This window comes from Cydia fagiglandana, chromosome 2 (assembly GCF_963556715.1).
Source record: "Cydia fagiglandana chromosome 2, ilCydFagi1.1, whole genome shotgun sequence".
Taxonomy (NCBI): domain Eukaryota; kingdom Metazoa; phylum Arthropoda; class Insecta; order Lepidoptera; family Tortricidae; genus Cydia; species Cydia fagiglandana.
This window is the reverse complement of record NC_085933.1, coordinates 27,078,288-27,099,801: the sequence shown is the minus strand read 5'-3', so window position 1 is coordinate 27,099,801 and position 21,514 is coordinate 27,078,288. Positions and strand designations below refer to the sequence as shown.

General features: G+C 35.3%; 1 protein-coding gene across 1 annotated transcript; it reads right to left on the bottom strand.

Moving 5' to 3' along the window:
* Positions 1-1,989: 1,989 nt before the first annotated feature.
* On the bottom strand, positions 1,990-19,819 carry LOC134679552 (uncharacterized). The gene is made up of 16 exons (XM_063538508.1): positions 19,655-19,819; positions 18,467-18,617; positions 17,753-17,840; positions 16,085-16,266; positions 15,502-15,854; positions 7,868-7,983; positions 7,294-7,462; positions 6,700-7,014; positions 6,547-6,599; positions 5,418-5,546; positions 4,996-5,110; positions 4,638-4,756; positions 3,826-4,055; positions 3,092-3,187; positions 2,404-2,491; positions 1,990-2,205 (listed from the first exon to the last, which is right to left on the bottom strand). Exons 1-16 carry the CDS (start codon positions 19,758-19,760, stop codon positions 2,059-2,061), a joined length of 2,457 nt encoding a protein of 818 aa, XP_063394578.1. The 5' UTR covers positions 19,761-19,819; the 3' UTR covers positions 1,990-2,058.
* Between the last annotated feature and the right edge of the window lie 1,695 nt (positions 19,820-21,514).

The window sequence follows — 21,514 nt, the reverse complement described above, 5'->3', positions numbered from 1 at the left end:
GGCCTCATGGCATTTAGAATAGAATAGAATAGAAAAACGTTTATTGCAAAAACCATCTACATACAGCACCACACATATAAATTAAAAAAAAGAGGATCTTATACACTAAACAGTTAAAACTATTTGTAGACCCTTTTGTGTTTTATTTTTATTTTATTGTATGATTAGTAATTTTATTGTATTTTAGTTTATTGTAGTATTTATTTATGTTTCTTATATTACATAAATTTTACATCATTACTATCTTAATGTATTGATCTAGGTAGGTATGACGGTATGAAAGTAAAATACATTTTCTAATGGTAACTTAATTTAATAGTATCAATACTTGTAAAATATACAATTGCCTTACGAGTAGTATCACAGTAGTATATAGCCTCTAAATAAAACAATTATATAAAAATAAACACAATACCATCCTTTGAATCGCGCAGTCGGGTAATAAGAAATTACGTCCCTGATATCCCGTTTTACTTTAAATTATTATTATAAGAAAAAAACTTAACCTGACTGTAACATGTTTAATATCATCTGAATGACATACTTATATGTAATTAATAATTATAAACATAAATAACATAGTTAATTGGTCTTTGCTTATATTTCAAACTTATGAGATATGCTTATATTTTTAATGAGTTTTTCCTAATGGTACTTCGATACTTCAGTTATATTGTATTATACAATAATATTGTTATACTTTATGATACATTGTGTAATTATGTAGGTGTAGGTATATGTATAAAGTAGTGTACTTAACTCAAGAATATGTTTTTAAATTAATTATAAGTAGGCTAACCTAACCTAACCTAACATAGGTAATTAAATTACAAATATTTAGGTAAGATAAGAATATTTAATAAAATAATTTTAAAATGACCTAAACTAAGGATTACAATTTTTTTTACAATTTTTAAAATATTCAAAAAGGAACTTAACGTACTTAATAATTTTTAACAATCAACAATTTTATATACCTATACAAATGAACATTAATAATATATTATACGGATGTTTCTAGAATTGACTAATATTTTTAATAGCACCATTTAATTTGCTCAATAATAAGATAAAAACAATAAAATTTGACGCTTATTTAAGTTCGTTGCATACCTATATGTATTAGTGATCTGTGACCTTTTTTATTAAACTATAAAAAAACAATTAGGTATCAAATAACAATAATTATCAATTTCAGACAGATAAAGAGTCACAAAAATATGGATTTTGACACAAATTCCTTATCGCCACAGACAACCTTCACATTATTTATATGAATAAACAATTATCACATTTTCGCTTGAACTTTACGTTTGTTATATACTTACTTACTTAATATAAAGTATGAGGATATTAATTTCCGTTGCATCGTGTCCGGTCAGCTGGTTACAATAATGAATGTCAAAGTATATGATAAAGAAGTAAAAGCAGAATAGATAGTTAATGTACACTTCGCCCGCTTAGCAACTATTGCTGCTGACTGTACAGATCAAATCATCGCAACTGATATTTGATTGATTTAATATAATATACAATATAGATATAAGTCAAAGTCAAAGTGTTTTTATTTGTGAGTATATTACGTCTGATATGTATTTGTACTACATATCACACGATTTTAATTTTCTTATGGGTAATGAACTAATGAAGAAATCTTAGCTCTAATTCCGTGCAATTTCGATCTAAAGAAACAGGGCTTTCTTATAATTCTTCGGAACTTGTGCAGAGAGAGGGTACATTGATTATAAGGCCCGGAACTTGTGCAGTGGGAGAGAGAGAGTACCTACAGTCAATGTAAGCAAAGATCATGTAAGAATAAGATCAAACAAACAACCAGAGGGATAGCTATGACGCAGGCCAAGATGAGGTGACCATGTGATGTGAGGTGTTCACATCCTCACATGATCACAAATTCTAACCAACTGATTTATAACTGGGCGTCATTGGAAAACCAGATCTTAGCCATGACAGATACCAAGATGAGATGCGTAGGTTCACATCCGGACAACATCAAAAACTTCCTAACCGACTCATGTATGAACTTTTTATTTCATCCCTTTATTGGAAGGCAAATATCATGATGAGCAGGGGCACAGCTACGACGCAGGCCAGGTATATGGAGGTCCGGGGTTCGCATTCGGACACGATCACAAATTGCTCATTCCAGAGGGAGTCGTTGTTGCGTAGGGGGACTTCTAGAACCACCTGGAAGTAGAAATAGATGCTTGTTATATAGTTAAAGGTTTTCTCCAATTTGCATATTTTATGGACTGGCTTTTACTGAAATTAGATACAAAAGAAATACCTATCAAATAATAGAAAATAGTTCCGAAAGATCGCAATTCTTGGCCGAAGCGGTGAATTTTTCCATTTTTACTTTAATATAAAAATTGTAAAACGTACCTTCTGGCTGGAGAAGATATCTAGCAGCAGGTCGCACCGCTGTGTGCTGTTCCGGCACTCTCGCAGCGCCGTCTGCGCCACCTCGTACCTGGATCACAGAATAAATAATAGTACTAGGTACAGAAGAATCACTGTCTAACAAAACGCGTCTGTTACGATTAGGACAGATAGGCCTCTAGGTGGCGACAGCGCCACGCGAGGCTTATGGCTAGCCATCAAAATTGGTGTGGAATGGATGTACTTGTAGCTACCTGTTGCAAAGCGACAAAACCGCGAAGTGAGCCACGCCTGACCTGGATCACAGCATTAAGATTCTAGTTTATTCTGTCCCTAAAATTTATTTATTGCCGTCCTTTTAGAAACCTTTAAACCACTTTTTGAAGATGCCCATAATGTAAAGCCTAGAGAATCCCCGCCACTCAGGGTTTCACTGCCGGAGCGTTCGCGGAAGGAAATTCCGTTGAAACCGCATAGTGCGCGACCATTTAGCTTCCGGAATGTAAGGATTAATGCCCCGCCGACGGCGAGTGGTGTGGTGTGAGGTGTGACCATTAGTGATACAAGTGTTCACAGCATTCAGTCCTAAACCGAGACCAGATTTAGGCATTGTAGGCAATATTAAGCCAGAAGCAGAAATAACCTGCATGGGAAAGATATATTTTTATCGGCATGCATTTATATGACCCACCTGGTCTTCTGCAGGTCGAACTTGGCTCGGATGAAGTTCTTCTGCCGCTCGTTCTCGGAGTTGAATACGAAGAAGTAGTAGCCATTAGCTGGCACCCTGAATAATCAAAAGAAATCGTTTATAGTTGGTGTTTTAGTTACTACAAGTTTTTACAAACGTATTGTTCCCAAATTGAATTATTTGTCGTATATTTTTTTCGTAAATCAGTGTTTGTTTTTGCCCACAAGTTAACAAAATCGAATCCATGACGGGCCGTTGAGACGACCTCGATATCTTTGGTAGGAAATTAGGAATAGAAAAGGACAAACAGGAGGGAGATTTTTGAATGGCCTTGGACACTCTAGGTGCGTACTAGTATAATAAATAAATCGGTTACATTACAATGAAGTTTTGCGATAGGGAAGCTCTGACTTGCCCTGTCTTTAAGTACTTGTTCTGAGCCTGTAGGAGAACTAAATTAATTTTTATCTAGCGCTTACTTATTAACTAATTCTCTTAGAGCGTTTTCACCCTATTATCCGACTCCAAGCGATTAATGATAGAGACGCAGGATCTTTAGTGTTTAAAGGCGGATAGAGAAAATTAGTATGTGTAGTGCTACTCGTAAATAAAGGTTCATTAAAGGTTAAATTTATTTGATACAACATCTTATACATATGTACTTAGTATAAAAGAAATGGAAGACCCACTAGTTACACCGATGAGTGCGACGAGGGACTAAATGAGAATGTTACCTGTATGTAAGCGCGTTAGCTTTAGCAGCAGTCGTGCTCTGCGTCTCATCAGCATTCTTCACGCAGGATCTATGAGGAGTCATGGGCAGGTTGAGGATGAGGCCGTCGCACTGCAGCAGCCGTTCCTCGGAGCTGGAGAACGAGGACCAGTACTCCGAGTTGCTCATGTCGAAGGGAGTCGTCTCGTTGATGACCTCGTGGTGGTCGGCGTAGCCGTCTGGTTGCACGTCCTGGAAATTATTATTATAAGCGATTTTATTTTAAAATAACAGCAAACTTAAAATAAGTTATTGGCAAAAAATTCATTACAAGCTTTTGTCGCTGACTGTACTTTTCTTACCACATGCAGCTAATACTCATAGAGACAATTCTAATAACACCAAACAAAATTAGGTTGCGTTGTTTCATCACAGAGTTCCTATGGCCACCTCGTATCTCCATCACCAAATCAGCTCGATGGTACCATAATATTGCATTGTCACTCAACTTAAATATGGATGCAAAGGGAAGTGGGTCAAATTCAGCTTCCAAGATTTGACCCACATTAATTAACATTCTAGATTACATAACAGGGCAAGTTAAATAAAAGCTTGTAGGTAATTAATACTGTAAGACATCCATTTGTTAATTGGAGATGGACTAGACTTTGCGGTCCTAATACAGATTGTAGGAAATATCCGGAACATTCCATATTTCGTGGCTTTGTGATCCGAATTGCAAACTCAACTCGTAGGGGGTGTAGAAGACCCGCTTGCTTTTCACCGACACACCATATGCGGAATGAGTGTAATACTATAACGACGTAAGCATACCTCCTCAGCAGCATTGTTCCGCGCTTCATCGTCCTCGTTGAATTCCTTCTGTATTTCGATCTGCCCCAACATCAGATCTCGCTTCGCTCGAGCCTCTTCCCTCGCGTCATGCCTCTTTTCTGAAACATTAAAAACAATTATGTATTCGAATGGATACCTAAACCTCAAACACCATTTAATGTCAATAATATTATCAATGCTATCTTAAAAGACAGCTCCTAAAAGACTAGGACACAACGGCTGACTTCCGTATGTATAGGTAAACTGCTTTCCAGTGACCATTAGTATATGATACTTGAGTCAAACTTCAATTCGGTGTTTCCTTCTGTTTTTTAATGTTGTATAAAAATGTACTTACGCCGTCTCTGAGGACGCGTTTTTTCTTCATCAATTGCTTCCACCAGCACCTTCCTGAGCCGGTCCAGCTCCTCCTCGCTGCCTTTCACAGCCCCCATTATATTAGCCACGTGACCCTTGAAAATAAATAAATTGTTTAAATAGGTAACATCATATTTGGTTTTCACACTTCTAACTTTCTCCTGCGAACGCTTTGGCTGCAGATTCATCGCACATGTGGTTTCTTTGGAGGAGTCGCTTACTTTCTATCAGGCTGTAAGCTTAACTATGAGTACCAGAAAATACATTTTTATTTAATTCAGTTTGCCTGCCCTCTTTCGCTCTTGGTGTCACCCATGAGTCTAAGGTGCCAGAGTCTCTTCAAGATATATCGTCTGGCGGTCATATATGTATAGTACGTGTGGTTACTTCAGTCCAACATACCTGTTGCGGATAATCCACGCCCATGGTTTTGTGGAGCCGTTTGAGGACCCTGGTGCCTCGCGGACCCAGGCCCTGAAGCTGATGCAGGATATTCTCGAATACTTCCCGAGAACTAGGCTCTTGGGTGGCCTGGAATTTAAACACACTCTCTAAGGTTTAAGTTAAAATTGTGGTCAGTCTATCTCTATCTCCATCTCTAGCCGGATTAACCAATAAATTAATAATTGCATAAGTAAGTAGGTGGTCCCCAAAATCTCAAACATCACCCGAATTTTATGGAGGCCAAGGATAGGGGAGACACTATGGTTGGAACATAAATCTATTCGGTTCCCACACACTTCCTTGTGAGAGGAATAGAGAAAAGTATATGCTATTTTCCTATCGATCTTAGCAGAAATAAAGCAGAAAGATCTGATAACCGCTTATGATAAGGCTAACAGGGATCCATTAAGTAAGAAGATAATGCCTTAACAATACATGCTTGTTCCATAAACAATATACTCGTGTTCGTATACTCGTATGCGCTAACCCCATTCATACATAGCTGATAAGGTACCATACCAAATAAGACAATAATCTCGAAGATAAGGTTCAAGGAATCTTCCAGTACATTGAGTACATTCCCCTGCGTTACATTTGTTCTTCTTTTAAGATGTTTATAAACTATTTAGTTTAGGAGTGTTTATGTTACCTTTTGCACAAGATAAGATTTTATAATGAAGTTTGTTTTTAATACAATCACGCTTACATCGTGTAAATTATGTTCGCATGATTTTGGAAATAAATTATTATCTAACTAGCTTTACTAAATATTAAACAATATTATATGTTACATATTTACATAATTACATTAATTACCTATTTGCCTAGTCGGAGAAGGCAGTACCTAATCTACTTTCCTAGTTTATTAACCTGTTATACTTATTCATCAGTTTTTTAAAACTATAATATTGTGTTACTTAAACCATCACATCAGTCCATCACACACATATTATCTGGCTTCAGTCAACTTTCATTATTGTTTAGTCATGTGATACAATTACATTTACTAGATAACGGATAATAACGGTCTCGTGGTCGTTAAATTTTCAAAGCTAATTAAACATTTATTTAATACCTGTTTACTTACGGCGGAGGGTTCCACGTCAATGTTACCACGTTTCATACAATTTCCACTTTCCACTTCAATAATATTATCTACTCTTACATAAGGATAATTGGTCGTATTAACATTATTTGAATTAAATATAACATTTAAACGAGTATTCTAATACTTATTTACTTACGGTGTGTTCCACTTCAAAGTTTGCACCATCTTTCAAATATTTCCCATTTTTCACTTCAGTTGTATTATCTACTCTTACATAAGGCTGATTTATTGTTGTCACATTCTTTGTATCTGTTTGTAATAGGTTTTTGTCTTCTGTATACTTTTCTGTTGTTGTTACTTCGATAACTTCTTTATTAGTGGGTGTGGTATTTATTAAAGATGGCGTGGTAGATTTCTGTGGGGTAGTTTCACCAATTTTAGATGTTTTGCTTTCTGTTTTAGTATTTGCAATGTTGGAGCTCTGGTCGCTGGTGTTTGCATTGAGGTCTGTAACGCGTATTATAAAATGTTATGATTAATGATCATCATAATTTTTATATTGGTAAACTCAATTTGATAGGTATAAAAATATAGTAAGTCAATGCACTCGAATACTTTCTTGAGCATGATAGCTAGGATTTTGATTTCTTGTAATGACAAGGCCTCTGTAAAAATACTCGAGGTACTTCTAAATTCTGTCTTTTCATAACAACAAAGAGAAGGGTAGGTAAAAATAGTGTATAGTATAATTAATAGGTGTATGAGGAAATATAACGATTTGCATACCATTAAACGAAATCCATTTTCTCTCCTCCTTATCAACGTTGGTGTCTCGATGCCGTTGTTTTGCAGTCTTCAGTGATATCAGATTACCCGGAGGCTGGTAGTTCTTGAACGATTCCGTTTTCGCTGCTTGGCGTTGTGCGTGCAGACTTTCCAGAATTTCACGAAGTTCCTGTGGGGGGTAAAGATTTATTAATATTACTTACATTAGCAATTTTTGAGACTTTGAAGATACGAGTTGGATGGACAAAGTACAGCTAGGAGTAAATTGTAAATGCTTCAAATGTTAGAGGTTAGATTAGATTAGAGACCTTGCCATCCTGGCCTCGCTCTTTAGCCTTCTGAGTTCCTGGTCAGTTGTAAATGTGTTCAAATGTAAGAAGATAGGACACTGTACCTAGGGATCATGATTCGCATTGTGGTCTTGTGTTTGTGAGGGCCTGCTCAGTTGTAAATGTTTTAAATGTAACAATTTAGGACACTTCACCTTGCGATCTTGGTTTTAAGGATCTTGGTCTTCTCTTAGAGTTCTGCTCAGTTGTAAATAATGTTCAAGTGTAAGAGGATAGGACAGTACCTTGGGATCGTGGTCTGTGACGTCGGCAGCGGGTACGGATTCGGATGACGTCACGTTATTGGTGTGTCGATCGCGGTCCAGGAAGCTGACGCCTGCCTTGTGGCGCTTCATTGTGCCTGGTCAGTAGAGGGAAATTTTAAGTAAGTTGGGATTGCAGAGAATAAAAAAAGTACAGAGCACAATTGCATACACCTATTTATAGCCTATATATGTACCAAATATATTAATGACGTATGTTTTGAGCTGCTAAACAAAATCAGGAAATATTTTTTTTAATATGGATTTTAAATTAAATTAAAATGGGTTAATCTAGACACGCGGCAGCGTGTCAAGCCAAGTTCAAGCAAAGGAACTGGCTAGCCAGCGCCAAGTGTAATATTACACGAACCACTTGGTGCCACTTTTGACCCTTCTATAACTCAAAACATCTTTAACGTAAACACATAAAACTACGTGTGTTTAATTATATCCATAAGGACATCTAGAAGCCCAAATTTCATGAAGCTAGCTCAAACGGTTATAAAGATATGAAGGTCAAAAAGTCGTAAATGTTAAGACTGACTGACAGACTTATAGTACCTAAACCTAACCTACTTCCAGATGACCTAGAAGGATGAAATTTGGAATCCAGCTCAGTTATTGTGTGAAAGCGTAGGAAAAAATCTAAAAATAAAAAAAAGTTATAAAATAGGGGGGGTCCCCATACAAAAAAAACATTTTTTATTGTGATTGACATATAAGTACCTAAACCTAACCTACTGAAGTGTTCGGCGTTCAGGGGTTATAATGATAACACACGAGAGTCGAGTAAATACTGAATCTATTGGTAGAAAGCGCTGGCCTTATATACTAAGGTTTTAACAGGTTTAATCGAGTGGAAGTTATGGCAATGGTCATTAACCATTGTATAGTAAATTACAGTAAGTCAAGGTTTATGGCATCGTTAACTTAATGTTCTATAAAGTAGTAAAATACATATATGGGAGATAGGCATCAAGTATCAGCTGTATCAGCTGATAGCAGCTGTAGCAGCTAATAGCAGCTGTGTATGATCTGACTACACTACAGCTTTCCCGTTTTTTTTTTTTTTGAAGACAAAAAATATATAACAAGTATTATTTTTTGGCTTAAGTGAACTTATATCTATGGTATACATATTGGTTCTTAAAATTATGAATATAATAAAAATCTTACTGCTATCTGGATATACAATTTGCTTACATGCCTATTTCTAAGATTACATGTTCCTTATATGGTTATGAAATACATTGTTGCATTAACATGTGTTTACTTTTATTGAAACTGTTAACTAATATGATATTTATTTGTTAGGCATTATTTATTAATTCTCTGTGTCATGGAGATAGTGGTTCCTTATATGGATGGTGGTATGCGATGGGATGTTAGGTTTTCTGTTACATTATTTATCTTATAGCTAAAAGTGCGGTTTTGACATTTAGTATGTTTCTTACTTATAATTATTCTATGTAACATTAGATATACTACTGTAAACAATGCGTTGCTTGCTTTCTTATGTTCTAATAAGGAAGATGGAGATCCTTTTTTGGATTCTGTCGGCTTGGTAAGTTTAAAGGTGATCGGTTTTAAATTGCATTTGTAAAATAAGAAATGTGGATTGTTAGATTATCAGATTAGTTCCGTCGCTTGCTTCGCGGATTTGTGTCGGTCGATCATGGAACTTGTAATTACGTTTGAATTTGACTTGTGTGTTTGTGTGTGTATATGTCTGGTGTGCCGAAAAAGGTGAGTTCTAATAGTAATAGTGCTTTGTTCTGTTTTGGTGTACAATGTTTTCTTTTGCTGATACTAATATTTTTAAATTTTGACCTTAGTCTTGAAATACTGTGTAGGGTTAATACTGGGTCCATCTTATCTCTATCTTCCTTTTTTTATTAATATTAAGTTTCCTACGTTATTGTTACATGAATTATTTTTTTTTCATATTTTTGTTTTTTAAGTTGTTTGGACATAATTAAATTATGTCTAGCGTCCTCCTGGGACTTTTGTAATCTATACTTAAGTTCTAGGGAATAAGAGTTAAAATTATAAATTGGGTCTATCTGTTATGAATAATTACGGTTCAGTGTAAACTGATATTTTTAGATGCCGAAAAGTGTAATGATTTAAAAAATTGATTTATAATTTTGATAATATGTCATTGACAATGTAAGGGTTGCATTATTTTTGTGCTGCATGGCTGGTTTTTTTTTTTACAATATGTTCTTACTTAATGCTAATATTTGTACCCTGATTTTGAATAACAGTATATGGCTCTTTTATACATTGGGTAATAATAACTATGTGGTTAAAAGGATTTTTCTACATTGGTGACGCAAAACTCGTATTGTAGTATAATACAATACTCTAAACTTTTAAATTAAGTGGTATTCTTTGGAGTGAAATAAGTTTTGTATTATTTTATTTATTTTATATAAGTATGTGTTTTTTTTATTATTATTACATTGACCTATTGTGGGTATGGTAAATAGGTTGTTAGGTATCTTTGCGAATTTTCTTCGACATTCAAACTGGTCATTAATTCATTAATTTATTATTATATTATGGACACAATACAACGTGTATTGTACTTACATGTAAGGTATTTTTTTTTTGTGATTTAATTGTTTTTTTTTTCATTAATTTAACTTATTTTTAATTAAGTTTTTTTTTTTTTTTAATTGATTTGTTTATTATTATCACTGTAATTGTAGGTATTTATTTAATGTTGGTATTACTTTTTTTTTATTTATTTAATTAATGTTCTTTGACTTCTTTGTTTTAATTTTATTTTATTCATAAACATGTTTAGTACGTAATTTATTGTATTATTTATTTATTTTCTTCTCTGTTTTGATTGATAGTTGTTTTTTTATTTATTTATATGTATAGTATAATGCTATATCAGATTTTTATATGTACTTATTTTTATTTTTTTTACAGGCTGTTTTTTTTTAACACATGTTTATATTTATAAACATACTATGTGTCCAAGGACCTCCATGCAAGGTAACTCGACCCTATCATGATGTCTCAAGGATTCAGTGCTTGTAAAAGAAAAATATTATTCTGATGTGTTATAGTGTGTATTATTTTCCCTGGGGTTTTTCATTTATTTCTATTTATTTTTTCATCAGAATTTTTGTGTCTTACTCGTGATTTATGGAAAATTATTTATTATTGTAATAATTAATCGCCAATGAGCCATTTTGTAATGTCTGCATTGTGTAATAATTGATCGCCAATGAGCCATTTTGTAATGTCTGCATTGTGACCTAATAATTGTAAGCTGACTTTGTGATACTTGTCACCTGTCTTTTAAAAAGTACACAGCGCTCAAAGCTCAAAGCTTTTAATAGTTAGCGCTCTCGGTCGGCCGACCTCTTTTTTTTTTTTACATAAAACATATTTATTAAGGATACAAAAATCAACATGCAATTGTTTGCATGGACATTATTTATTATAGCGCGCTAATACATATTACGCGTTAATATGTATTGCCAGACATTTGTTTTCACACATCGGAACAGCAAAAAAACTTTTCCGTGTGCCCAAGGAGTCTCCACGATTGATGCTCGATCGAATCATGGTCAGGTTTCAAGGGTTATTGCCTGGTTGTATCCTGGTGTACCTTGCTTACATTATTTAATTCCACGAGCTACCCCATTTTGAAAGGAAATCGTCATTTTGAAAACTTAAAGCATATAAGAGTCACAATAAATTTTAGTTGATCAGGCTAATGGTTGCAACACTTATGTGATTTAGCTCCCTCAATGTGATATTTATATTTGTCCTTTCTCTTTTTTTTTGTCTTTCATTATATTTAGTATATAGCTTTTCGTATAGTACCTATATTATGCCTTGATTTTCATATTATGTGTTGCGATTATTTTTTAGTTTAAAACTCTAATAATGCGTTAAGTGTATGAATTGTTTATGGGTATTTATTTTTCTTCTTTCTATGTAGGTAGGTACTCGAAATTTGAGATGACATAGCATATGTTGCATGTTCATCCGTATTGGGTGGCGTGTGACGAGTACGCGTGACGCGGCCTTCACGAGTCTGGTGCATCCCATTTATCATATCATATGTTTAAGTTGATTAGTAGCTAGTGTTGATATGTTTGTGTTACTTTGTATGTTTTGTTGTTATTGGTAATTTGTTGGATGTGAATATTGATTGTCTTAATTAAATTTTTGTATTTTCCCTTATATTTGGTTATTATGAGAGTGGGGACTGGCTGATGGCATTTTCTTATTTTTATGCAATTTCTAATTAGTTGAGTAATAGATCCGTGGACTGAATATTATTGATATATAAATGTAAGTTAACGTATGTTAATGTAAGATTGTTATTTATTTACTTTAGATTTAAAAACAAAATATTTATTCTGATTGACTACATGTCATAGAAATAAGTTATACCGTTATCTAAAAAAAATTGAAATCAAATTTGCAAATTGAACAGATAATAATTAAAAAAAATATAGAGTTTATAATTCGCATTAAAGGTATTAAAGTCGTATATGTAAGTTGAAATTATTTGATCTAAAATAATAATAATATTCTGTGTAAGTAATGTTTTCATGTATAAAATAATAATGTGTTTTGTAATTGTAATAAAGTGTTGACATGTAAAATACTTTTAATTTACCAATAAAAGTTTGATTGATTGATTGTAATAGCGAAATGATTTGATTGGGGTTTTTTTTTTTTGCTTTTCTTTTGGAAAACATGAAATTAATTTGTAACTGGTTAAGAGGGCCTTTGCAAAAATATATTAAATATGTTAAGTATTGAAAACCAAATGGTGTGAAAGCTAAGTTATTGAACGTTAAATTGGATAATAATTTGTAAAGATAATAAGTGATGCCGTTTTATGTGTGGAATAATAGATTCTAGTGTTTGTCAGTTAGTCCAAGTTAATGTTGGGTTAGTGTGATAGTGGTTTTGTCTTTATGTTGGGAAATGGGTTTGTTATGTTTTAATCGATGCTAAATAATATTATTGTTAAAGTGTTTTTTTTATTGTGGTGTTTTAGATACCTATATGAAGATATATATGTTAAGTTAATTGTAAAGATGGAAATAATGGAATGCACCCCCGTCTCAGTTATTAAAAATTGCTGATTGTATAAAGCTGTTTGAGTTAACCATGCGACGCCTTATATGTGTTTTGTTTGTTTTAATTTTGTTTATGTGTTTTAAAATTTAACGAATGATGCCTCGGTTAAATTTATTGATGGTTATTAGAAAATGTTTTTGTGTTATTAATTGTTTTATCTTTGCAAGTTTTTGGTATTTAATTTTATCTATATGTATGTTTTATTACTTGTTTTATTTTAATAAGTTGTTGATATTTAATTTTATCTAGATGTATGTTTTATTACTTGTTTTATTTTAATAATTATTATTTATCGTCAACTGGTGAATATATATATTTTTTTAACATATATTCATGTCTTGTTTTTCGTCATCAAGTAGTAATCGCAAACTAATTATAATTTTATTAATAGATAAATAGATAGTAGAAATTGAAATATCGCTCGCAGATGGATCTACATGTTTAAAGAATAGATTATACATAATTATGATTATAGATCTATCTTTACATAGATAGATAGATTATGAATTTGATTAATATTATCCTTATTGATAATTTTAACTGATAATTTTAATAAGACGAGAAAAAAAAAACCTTAAGTAGTTGGTGTGCTTGCTTACTTGTTAGTTTTGCGTTTGGCTGCGGTATACGTGACGGCTTCGGTATTGCCTCCTGGAAGTGTGGGCTCTGCCATGTCCATGAGGTGGCTGGTGATCCGGCCGAGTTGGTAGTTGGGGTCGACGGTGAATACCTGGTGTTTTTGTGGCCCACTGGACTGTTCTTGTTGTGGCTTTCTGTCCCGTGGTATCCACCGTTATTATTATTGTTATCATTGCCCCTGTGCCGCTGTGAGCTTGGCTAGTGCTTGCGCTGTTGGACGCTTTGTTCGGAGCAATGATGACTTTTCCTTTTTGGCTGCTCATGACCTTCTGGACGTAATCTTCTCCCTTGACGAGCTGAACGTACGCGCACCGGTCGAACCAATGCGCGTGCTGCTCCCATGGGACGTCGTCCTCCTCCCAGTCCTTGAGTCCTCCGTCGCAGTAGAAGCACTTGGTCTTGTCGCTCTGGCCGGTGTAGTAGAAGCCGGCCTCGGCGAGCTCCTCGGGTTTCTGCTTCATGCTCTTGGGCCAGTCTTTGAAGGTGCGGAGCCGGGCGGCCTTGTTGTTGTAGCGCGAGTGCGGGTGGGGTTTGGGGAGCACACTGGCGCCGGTGGCGGGCGGCGCGCACATGCCGCACTCGTCCTGGCCTGTAGTCATCTGGTGTTTGCTGTTGGGCACAGGCGGTGTTGGTAGAGGCGGCGGGTCTGGTTGGCTGGTTGGCTGGCTGGCTGGCTGGCTTACTGCCTGGCTGGGCGGCTGGGCGGCGTCTAAGCCGGGGCTGCCTCGAGCAGCCCGACTGGCAGGGTCGCCATGAAGTGTTCGGCGTTCAGGGGTTATAATGATAACACACGAGAGTCGAGTAAATACTGAATCTATTGGTAGAAAGCGCTGGCCTTATATACTAAGGTTTTAACAGGTTTAATCGAGTGGAAGTTATGGCAATGGTCATTAACCATTGTATAGTAAATTACAGTAAGTCAAGGTTTATGGCATCGTTAACTTAATGTTCTATAAAGTAGTAAAATACATATATGGGAGATAGGCATCAAGTATCAGCTGTATCAGCTGATAGCAGCTGTAGCAGCTAATAGCAGCTGTGTATGATCTGACTACACTACACTACTTCCAGATGACCTAGAAGGTTGAAATTTGGAATCCAGCTCGGTTATTGTGTGTAAGCGTAGGAAAAAATCTAAAAACAAAAAAAAAGTTAATAAATAGGGGGGGTCCCCATACAAATTTCTTTTTTATTGTGACTGACATATAGTACCTAAACCTAACCTACTTCCAGATGACCTAGAAGGATGAAATTTGGAATCCAGCTCGGTAATGTGGTGTGCTCGGTGTGTAAGCGTAGGAAAAAATCTAAAAATAAAAAAAGTTAAAAAATAGGGGGGGTCCCCATACAAAAAACCTGTAATACGCGCTAAACAACCGGCCAACGGTGTGTCGTTGGCGGCCAAGTCAAATCTAACCTGCTTTAAGATCTCGCATTTTTTTTAAATAACAGCAATTGTTATAGGTATCCAATAAAGCAAAGAAATAGAGTTTAATACTTGTTTATAATGTTATTTTGTTCCTATAAATACATATTTGGATTTTGCATAGAACTTGGCACTCATTTAGATCTCCATTCTTTTTGCGGCGAACCCCACAGCCAAGCATAATTTTTGTATTGAACTTGGCTCTCCTTTTTTACATTTATGTTTTTGATGGGATTTAAAATACACTGCCTTTGGTAAAACTTGAACTCATATAGTTTAATCATTAATTAGTCTTTATTTTTTTATTTGCGTCTCTATTTGGATTAGAAAAGCTATCAACGACAAGTTAGGTCTCAAACTCCAAGGTTATTTGTTTATTTCAATAAACTGAAAAAAAAAATTGGTATCAAATAACAATTATATTTACCAGGATGATTAGTTTTTCCATTACTCGTCAACTCCTGCATCCTTTGTACCAAAATCTTATCAGAAAGTTGCCCTGACTTTTTGGCTTCCAGCAGCTCTAGAATCTTCCCGAGCAAGTTTGAGTTAAACAGCTGGAGGTCTTCTTGAATCTTCCCAGGCAAGTTTGTTCCTGCCAGTGGGAGGTCTTTATCAAGCAACTTCAGTATTTTCTCAGCTAGAATGGTGTCTGATAGTTGGCCTAGTTTATTAGCTTCTAGAAGTTCGTCTACTTCTTCTGAGGAATCGTCTCCGATGTACGCGCAGTCTTTTAGGTGCTTGTAGCCTTTGATCATGATGAGAGATGCTCCGGGGTGGCTGAGGAACATATTGACAGTTAAGATTGTTTCTAAAGAAGTTGAGCCGCTTACATAATAATCTGTTGCATAAATGTGCGTGGAAAAATGCAAATAAGACACTGGCTTTATAAATAAGATTTTGTTTTGTTATATATGAACATGTTTGGAGGTTTTCCAGAAATAACGAAGCAGATGTTCCTATATCTGTCTGAGACTTAAATATAATGATAACATCACAAGTATTTTTACTTGACACAAGCAGACACTGTGACCGTAGACCCCTTGAGCAGATAGAACCCCCAGTACTCTTTCATGTCATCCTCCAGCTCCAGTTCCCTGGTCATGGAGACGGGCACCAGCTCTTCAGAGAGCTGTGGAGGTCCAGGCATCACGAAGGCATTGAAGGTCGTGTTGGATTTCACTACTTGCCGCTGTAACAATGGAATGCTTAAAAGGTTATATTTGGATTAGCACACAGCTGAATCAGCAAAACTACAGTAGCCTACTAGTCTTTATTTTGACCTTGATCGGCATGATTGATTTAATTATGACTAATGACAAAGAGAATATAATGCTAATGATGAAGATGTCAACTTAAAAAAATTACGCGATATTTTAATGCAAAATGAATGAGGGTTGACACATTTTTGCTAAACACCATCCTAGTTATATGTCCATGCTAAGTTGAAGTTTTCTAGCATTAACAATCACGGGGCCAAGCCTCGAACGGACACATGGAAAGATATAATGTAAAGACAGACATGACGAAACTATAAGAATTCCTAGTTGACTATGGATTTGGAACCCTAAAAACAATCCCTCTACATATCTAACCATAGGCAAATTTGGATGCTGATACGCAATAATGTGTAAACCCACATTAATTTTTCAATAAGATGTGAACTCAAAATATTGACGCTTAAAGTTGACATTTTATTGAAAAATGGATGTGGGATGACTCATTTTTGCTAAACACCATCCATTTCATTTCAAGGTCTATCTAAATTGGAAACATATCAAAGAATAGATTTAAACAATCTTAATTTATGCCTAACATAATATTAGGTAAGTAGGTACACGTTTTTTTATCGTATACAATAAATAGAACAATATGTAATGCCAGACTTACTGGCGATAACGACAGATAGCAGACTCTTGTGTAATGTATGGCTTGTTAAAGTAAATTGCACATTTATATTGTACCTGTTCCTAAATGTCAATATCTTGTAGTGTAATAATGGCAATACGCATAACATAACTGTATGGACCCAAATCTTCATGTTGTATCAGTATTACTTTATTTGATATCACAAACGAAAGTGACACTATTGAGGATATCGGCATTTGAGCAATGTCAAAAACTTTAGAAGCTAGGTATACTACAGGCAGAAATGCGGTTGCTGGAAGTTAGTTTTATGGCTGGTTGATTGGGAAGGTACGAGTAGTTGTATGGTTTTTGAGCATTAAACATTAGTTACCATTTATCTGTGTCATGTTTAGATTATATACTTTATGTAGTATTACATTTTATCATCTACATTTACCTTATCTTCCTTCTTGAACCACATATAATGATGGCGATTACAATAGTCACTGCCTGCCTTACCTTAACGAAGACTCGTTTTAACCTTATCATTTTTATAAGACTGCTCTTAGGGCAAAGCTTATTGTATATATAGTTTAAGTTTGTCAAAAACACGGGCTACTGTCAATGGAGTTCATAATATTGTAAGTCAAATAAAAAAATGAATTATTGTTCAACATTTAGGAAAACCTTAGGTACCTACTTTCAACACTCTTGGTATTTTAAGAAGGGGCAAAAACACGGCATAAATGTCACATACGTAACCTAATAATGATGTTAAAATGGAACTTGAATTCCTAAAACAATCATAAATCGATAAGTTTAGCTGTTACCTGGCACCAGGTGGGGGATATTTTGCTGTCAATCAGCCTCATGTCCGTCATGCTCATCGGATACATCTGTGCCTGGAACACCCGGTACCTGAAACATAAGGATATTAGCTAGAGATATTATAACTCCGTCTGTTCGGTAGACACTATACTCCCTAACATTTGCCATACATCGACTTTTTTGTATTCGATTTCTGCATGTTGCCTCGTCGTCAGTGCAGATGTAGTGAACTATCGTTGGCCATCGTATTTTCTCGGAAACGTTCGTATTTGTATGAAGGAGTATGATACTGACTGAAATAGCATAACATTAACATATCATAATATTTATTCCGTGAAAATACGATGTTAAAGGATTAGTCACTAGTTTCACTTCGTCTGTAGTGTCTGTACCGAGTTTTACCGTCAGGGTTTACTTCTACATTTCACCTAATGTACTTAAGCACATGTTGCGTACCTATAGGTACTCGTTCATCAATTGTCTATAAAATAAGCCGTTTTGTCTAATTATATTACGAGATTATGATAAGGAATATATAAGGATATATAATCATCTTCATATGGCTGCGGAGTGCGATAGAAACAATGAGTAATCATTAGAATTTTAAAGCAGTGAAAACGAAACAGTCAAAAGCGTTTTGTAGCGACCTTCATATATGTGTATGGCGGTTTTAAAGCTACTCAAAACATTGTTGCTGAACTGGGCTTTAAGCTTACCTCATGTAAAGTGGTATAAAGATGAACAGACTAGGCAAGAGGATCAGAAAAGCTAGCAGTTTGCAGATGCGGAGAGGGCCTCTGAAGACACCTCTGCTGGCGAGGTTGCTGCAGTAGCGAGCGGGGATGTAGGGGCGAGGGGGGGCGCCCGCTGTAATAAAGGAATCGAGGTTTACTGAAAGTACCTAAAACTTACTAGCCAGCGAGTTGCGTCAAAAGTTTTATTTAATCTTTAAAATGTGGCAAAAGTTTTGCTTATCAAAATAAGCAACCGTTTCATTTCTATAATTACCTACATATATTGCCGTGGCTGTTCTGAAATTGCGGCGATCTTTTGTGACATGAATCGTTGGTCATATCATAATCTAAACAGGCTGCATATTACATTGCCTAAGAAAACTTCCAAAATTGCTGAACAATATCTGTATCTCTAATATCTCTATAAATGAATCAAAATAAATATAATTAGCATTCAGACACCATGAACTCTACAAATAATCATACACAACACATTATTACGTAAAAACCAGTCGTAACACGTGTCTCTATCATGTCCTTAATTATTTAAATAGAAGCCATCAATATTTATATTAAAGCCATCGTCAACCCGTTGAATAATAGGGCAGGAATGTTGCATGGCCCTTTCAAAGGGTTACTAATTTCAAGAACCATGAGAGTGGTAGGTATTCTAATTTTAAGTCTGTTAAGATTCTGATATTGATATGATACGATTGGTGCGCTGTGCGAGCTTTCGTGATGCGGATGCACAGTGCGGTCAAGATCATATCATTAACAATATCAAAATGTTAACAAGTCATTGATATACAATGAATAAATAATTCGTATTTCTTCCATTATTAGAAATTTGATAATGGCAGTTTTTTTTGTAGAAATTCACTGTTCCTTCAAGTCAGGCTATATGTTTATATGTTTGGTAATATCGAGCAAGTTTGCAAAAATAGAAGGGTTTCTACTCAAAATAACACAAATCGTAGAATAATTGTGGCTTTCCATCGCAGAAGGGTCCTTATACTTCATATGCAATAAGAATCTTTCCATCGGAAATTCCAACAGAAATTGTGATAGGGTCATAATGTTTCCTTATTGCACATGAAGCATTATGACCCATTTCTGATGGAAAGCTACATTGTATTGTTCCATAGATGTCGTAGAATAATGGTAACTTACCTTCCAAGGGCTCCAACTCCGGCAGATCCATTATGCCATCACTGTCACTCACAACCACTGAGCTGGCGCTGTCTCTCTCGCCTGACACTAAAGTTTGCCGATGCATTTTGTTTTCACTAATTACACTAATTATGGGTACATTATACACAAATCACATATTTGCTTTTGAAATCACATATTTTTAACTATTCATCTATTTCTATGGAAAAGACATATGAATTAAGAACTCTGTTCTCTGAACTCTGGAGGTTGATTTTGAGTTACTATTTTTTTAAGGTTTATTTGATCTTGTTATGACATGATCTTGACAGTCACGATATGATTGATGCAATAAAAGTCGTATCATTAAGCATCTCGCTCGCACTTATGGATGCGCGTGAGATGCACTGCGAATCTCATCACGATGGGATCATAATAAAGTCAACAAAACTTTAGGAAATTCTTAAATCAGAATCAGCCTTTCTGGTAAGGTTGTGTTCTCATTTCGATTATAGTTAGACCAAGAAAAGTCTGCAGCGATTTTGATAGCTCACGCAGTGCAAGTGTTATTTATACGTTATAATTTCATAGAAGTTTGACGTTTAAAATACATATAATAACACTTGCACTGCGTGGGCTATCAAAATCGCTGCAGAGTTTTCTTGGTCTAACTTTAAATTGTTTGATTAGTTAGTTATCGTCAGTAGTAAAGGTAATACAAATAATCTATTTCAATTAGGTACATACAAGCTAGACATTGTAAGTAATTATTTACGTTATCAAGTGTTCATTTCATGTACCTACATATATAAAGCGCGTCAGACAGATAATGCAACACATTAGTTAATGACCTAATTATTAATCGTATCATTAGTTAGACGATTGTTTCCGTACTATCCGATTTGTCTAAGGTCAACCGGTAGAGGATGCTTTGTTGCATAAATACTTTTTTGTAAAAGTTTTTAATAGGAACAAAAACAGTTCCTTCTACAGCAAATGGTTTCAGACTGGGCTATAACCGCGAAAATCGAAGTTCGCAAATTGCGGCCATTTTTCTCTGCCACTCTAATTACGCCTTCATTGGAGTAAAAGAGAAAGATCCCCGCAATTTGCGAATTTCGGTTTTCGCGGTAGCCCCTCTGTACTGTTTAGGCTTTAAGCTAAATTACCCAGATTGAAAAAGTGGTTTGGATAAGTTACTACTTCAGTCAGTGTTATCATGGATTACGCGTGTCAGAATTTTTTCGGGAGATCTTTTTAATGGCGCGCCATACGGCGTACATCATAGAAGTACAGTTTGGATACAGACTAGTTACAACAACATAACTGCTGCAGCAGTAATACAGTCATTGCTGCAGAAAACGTCAAAAAGGTCATTTTATCGAGATATTTACATATATTCAATTTGACGTTTCCTGCAGTAATGCATCGAGCAGCATTGCTGCAGCAGTAGGTATTGATCGCTAAAGTTACTGCCGACTGCAGGGCTGCCGCAAATGTCACAATCGATGTTGCTGCCCGGATTTTTAATACTGGAGCAGTACTGCAGCAGTCACACCGGTGCAGCCTCAGTCTAAACGGCACCTTTAAAAGTGACATTCCATTTCCAACTGCAGCTGCAATACTGTTCATTTTACTATGGAAACGCGTCGCTGTCACTGTCAATTTCCATAGTAAAAAGAACAGTATTACAGCTGCAGTTGGAAATGGAATGTCACTCTAAGTGGTATCAAAGTGCATGCAAACAGTTTGACATGCTTGATACCAGTGTGATAAGTGGCCCGATGATATGTCAAATCGAGTGGTTTGTGACAATTGTGACGATTAGTTTCTTGCTGTTAAAACATCGTATCTGACACGATAAGCAAAGAGGTGTGTGTT

Excerpts from the sequence above, each read along its gene's own strand:
- LOC134679552 (XM_063538508.1), bottom strand. The coding sequence starts at position 19,760 with ATGCATCGGCAAACTTTAGTGTCAGGCGAGAGAGACAGCGCCAGCTCA. Across the intron at positions 5,547-6,546 it reads TTGACGTGGAACCCTCCGCC|GCCACCCAAGAGCCTAGTTC; the intron begins GTAAGTAAACAG and ends TTTAAATTCCAG. Across the intron at positions 5,111-5,417 it reads GCGTGGATTATCCGCAACAG|GGTCACGTGGCTAATATAAT; the intron begins GTATGTTGGACT and ends TTTATTTTCAAG.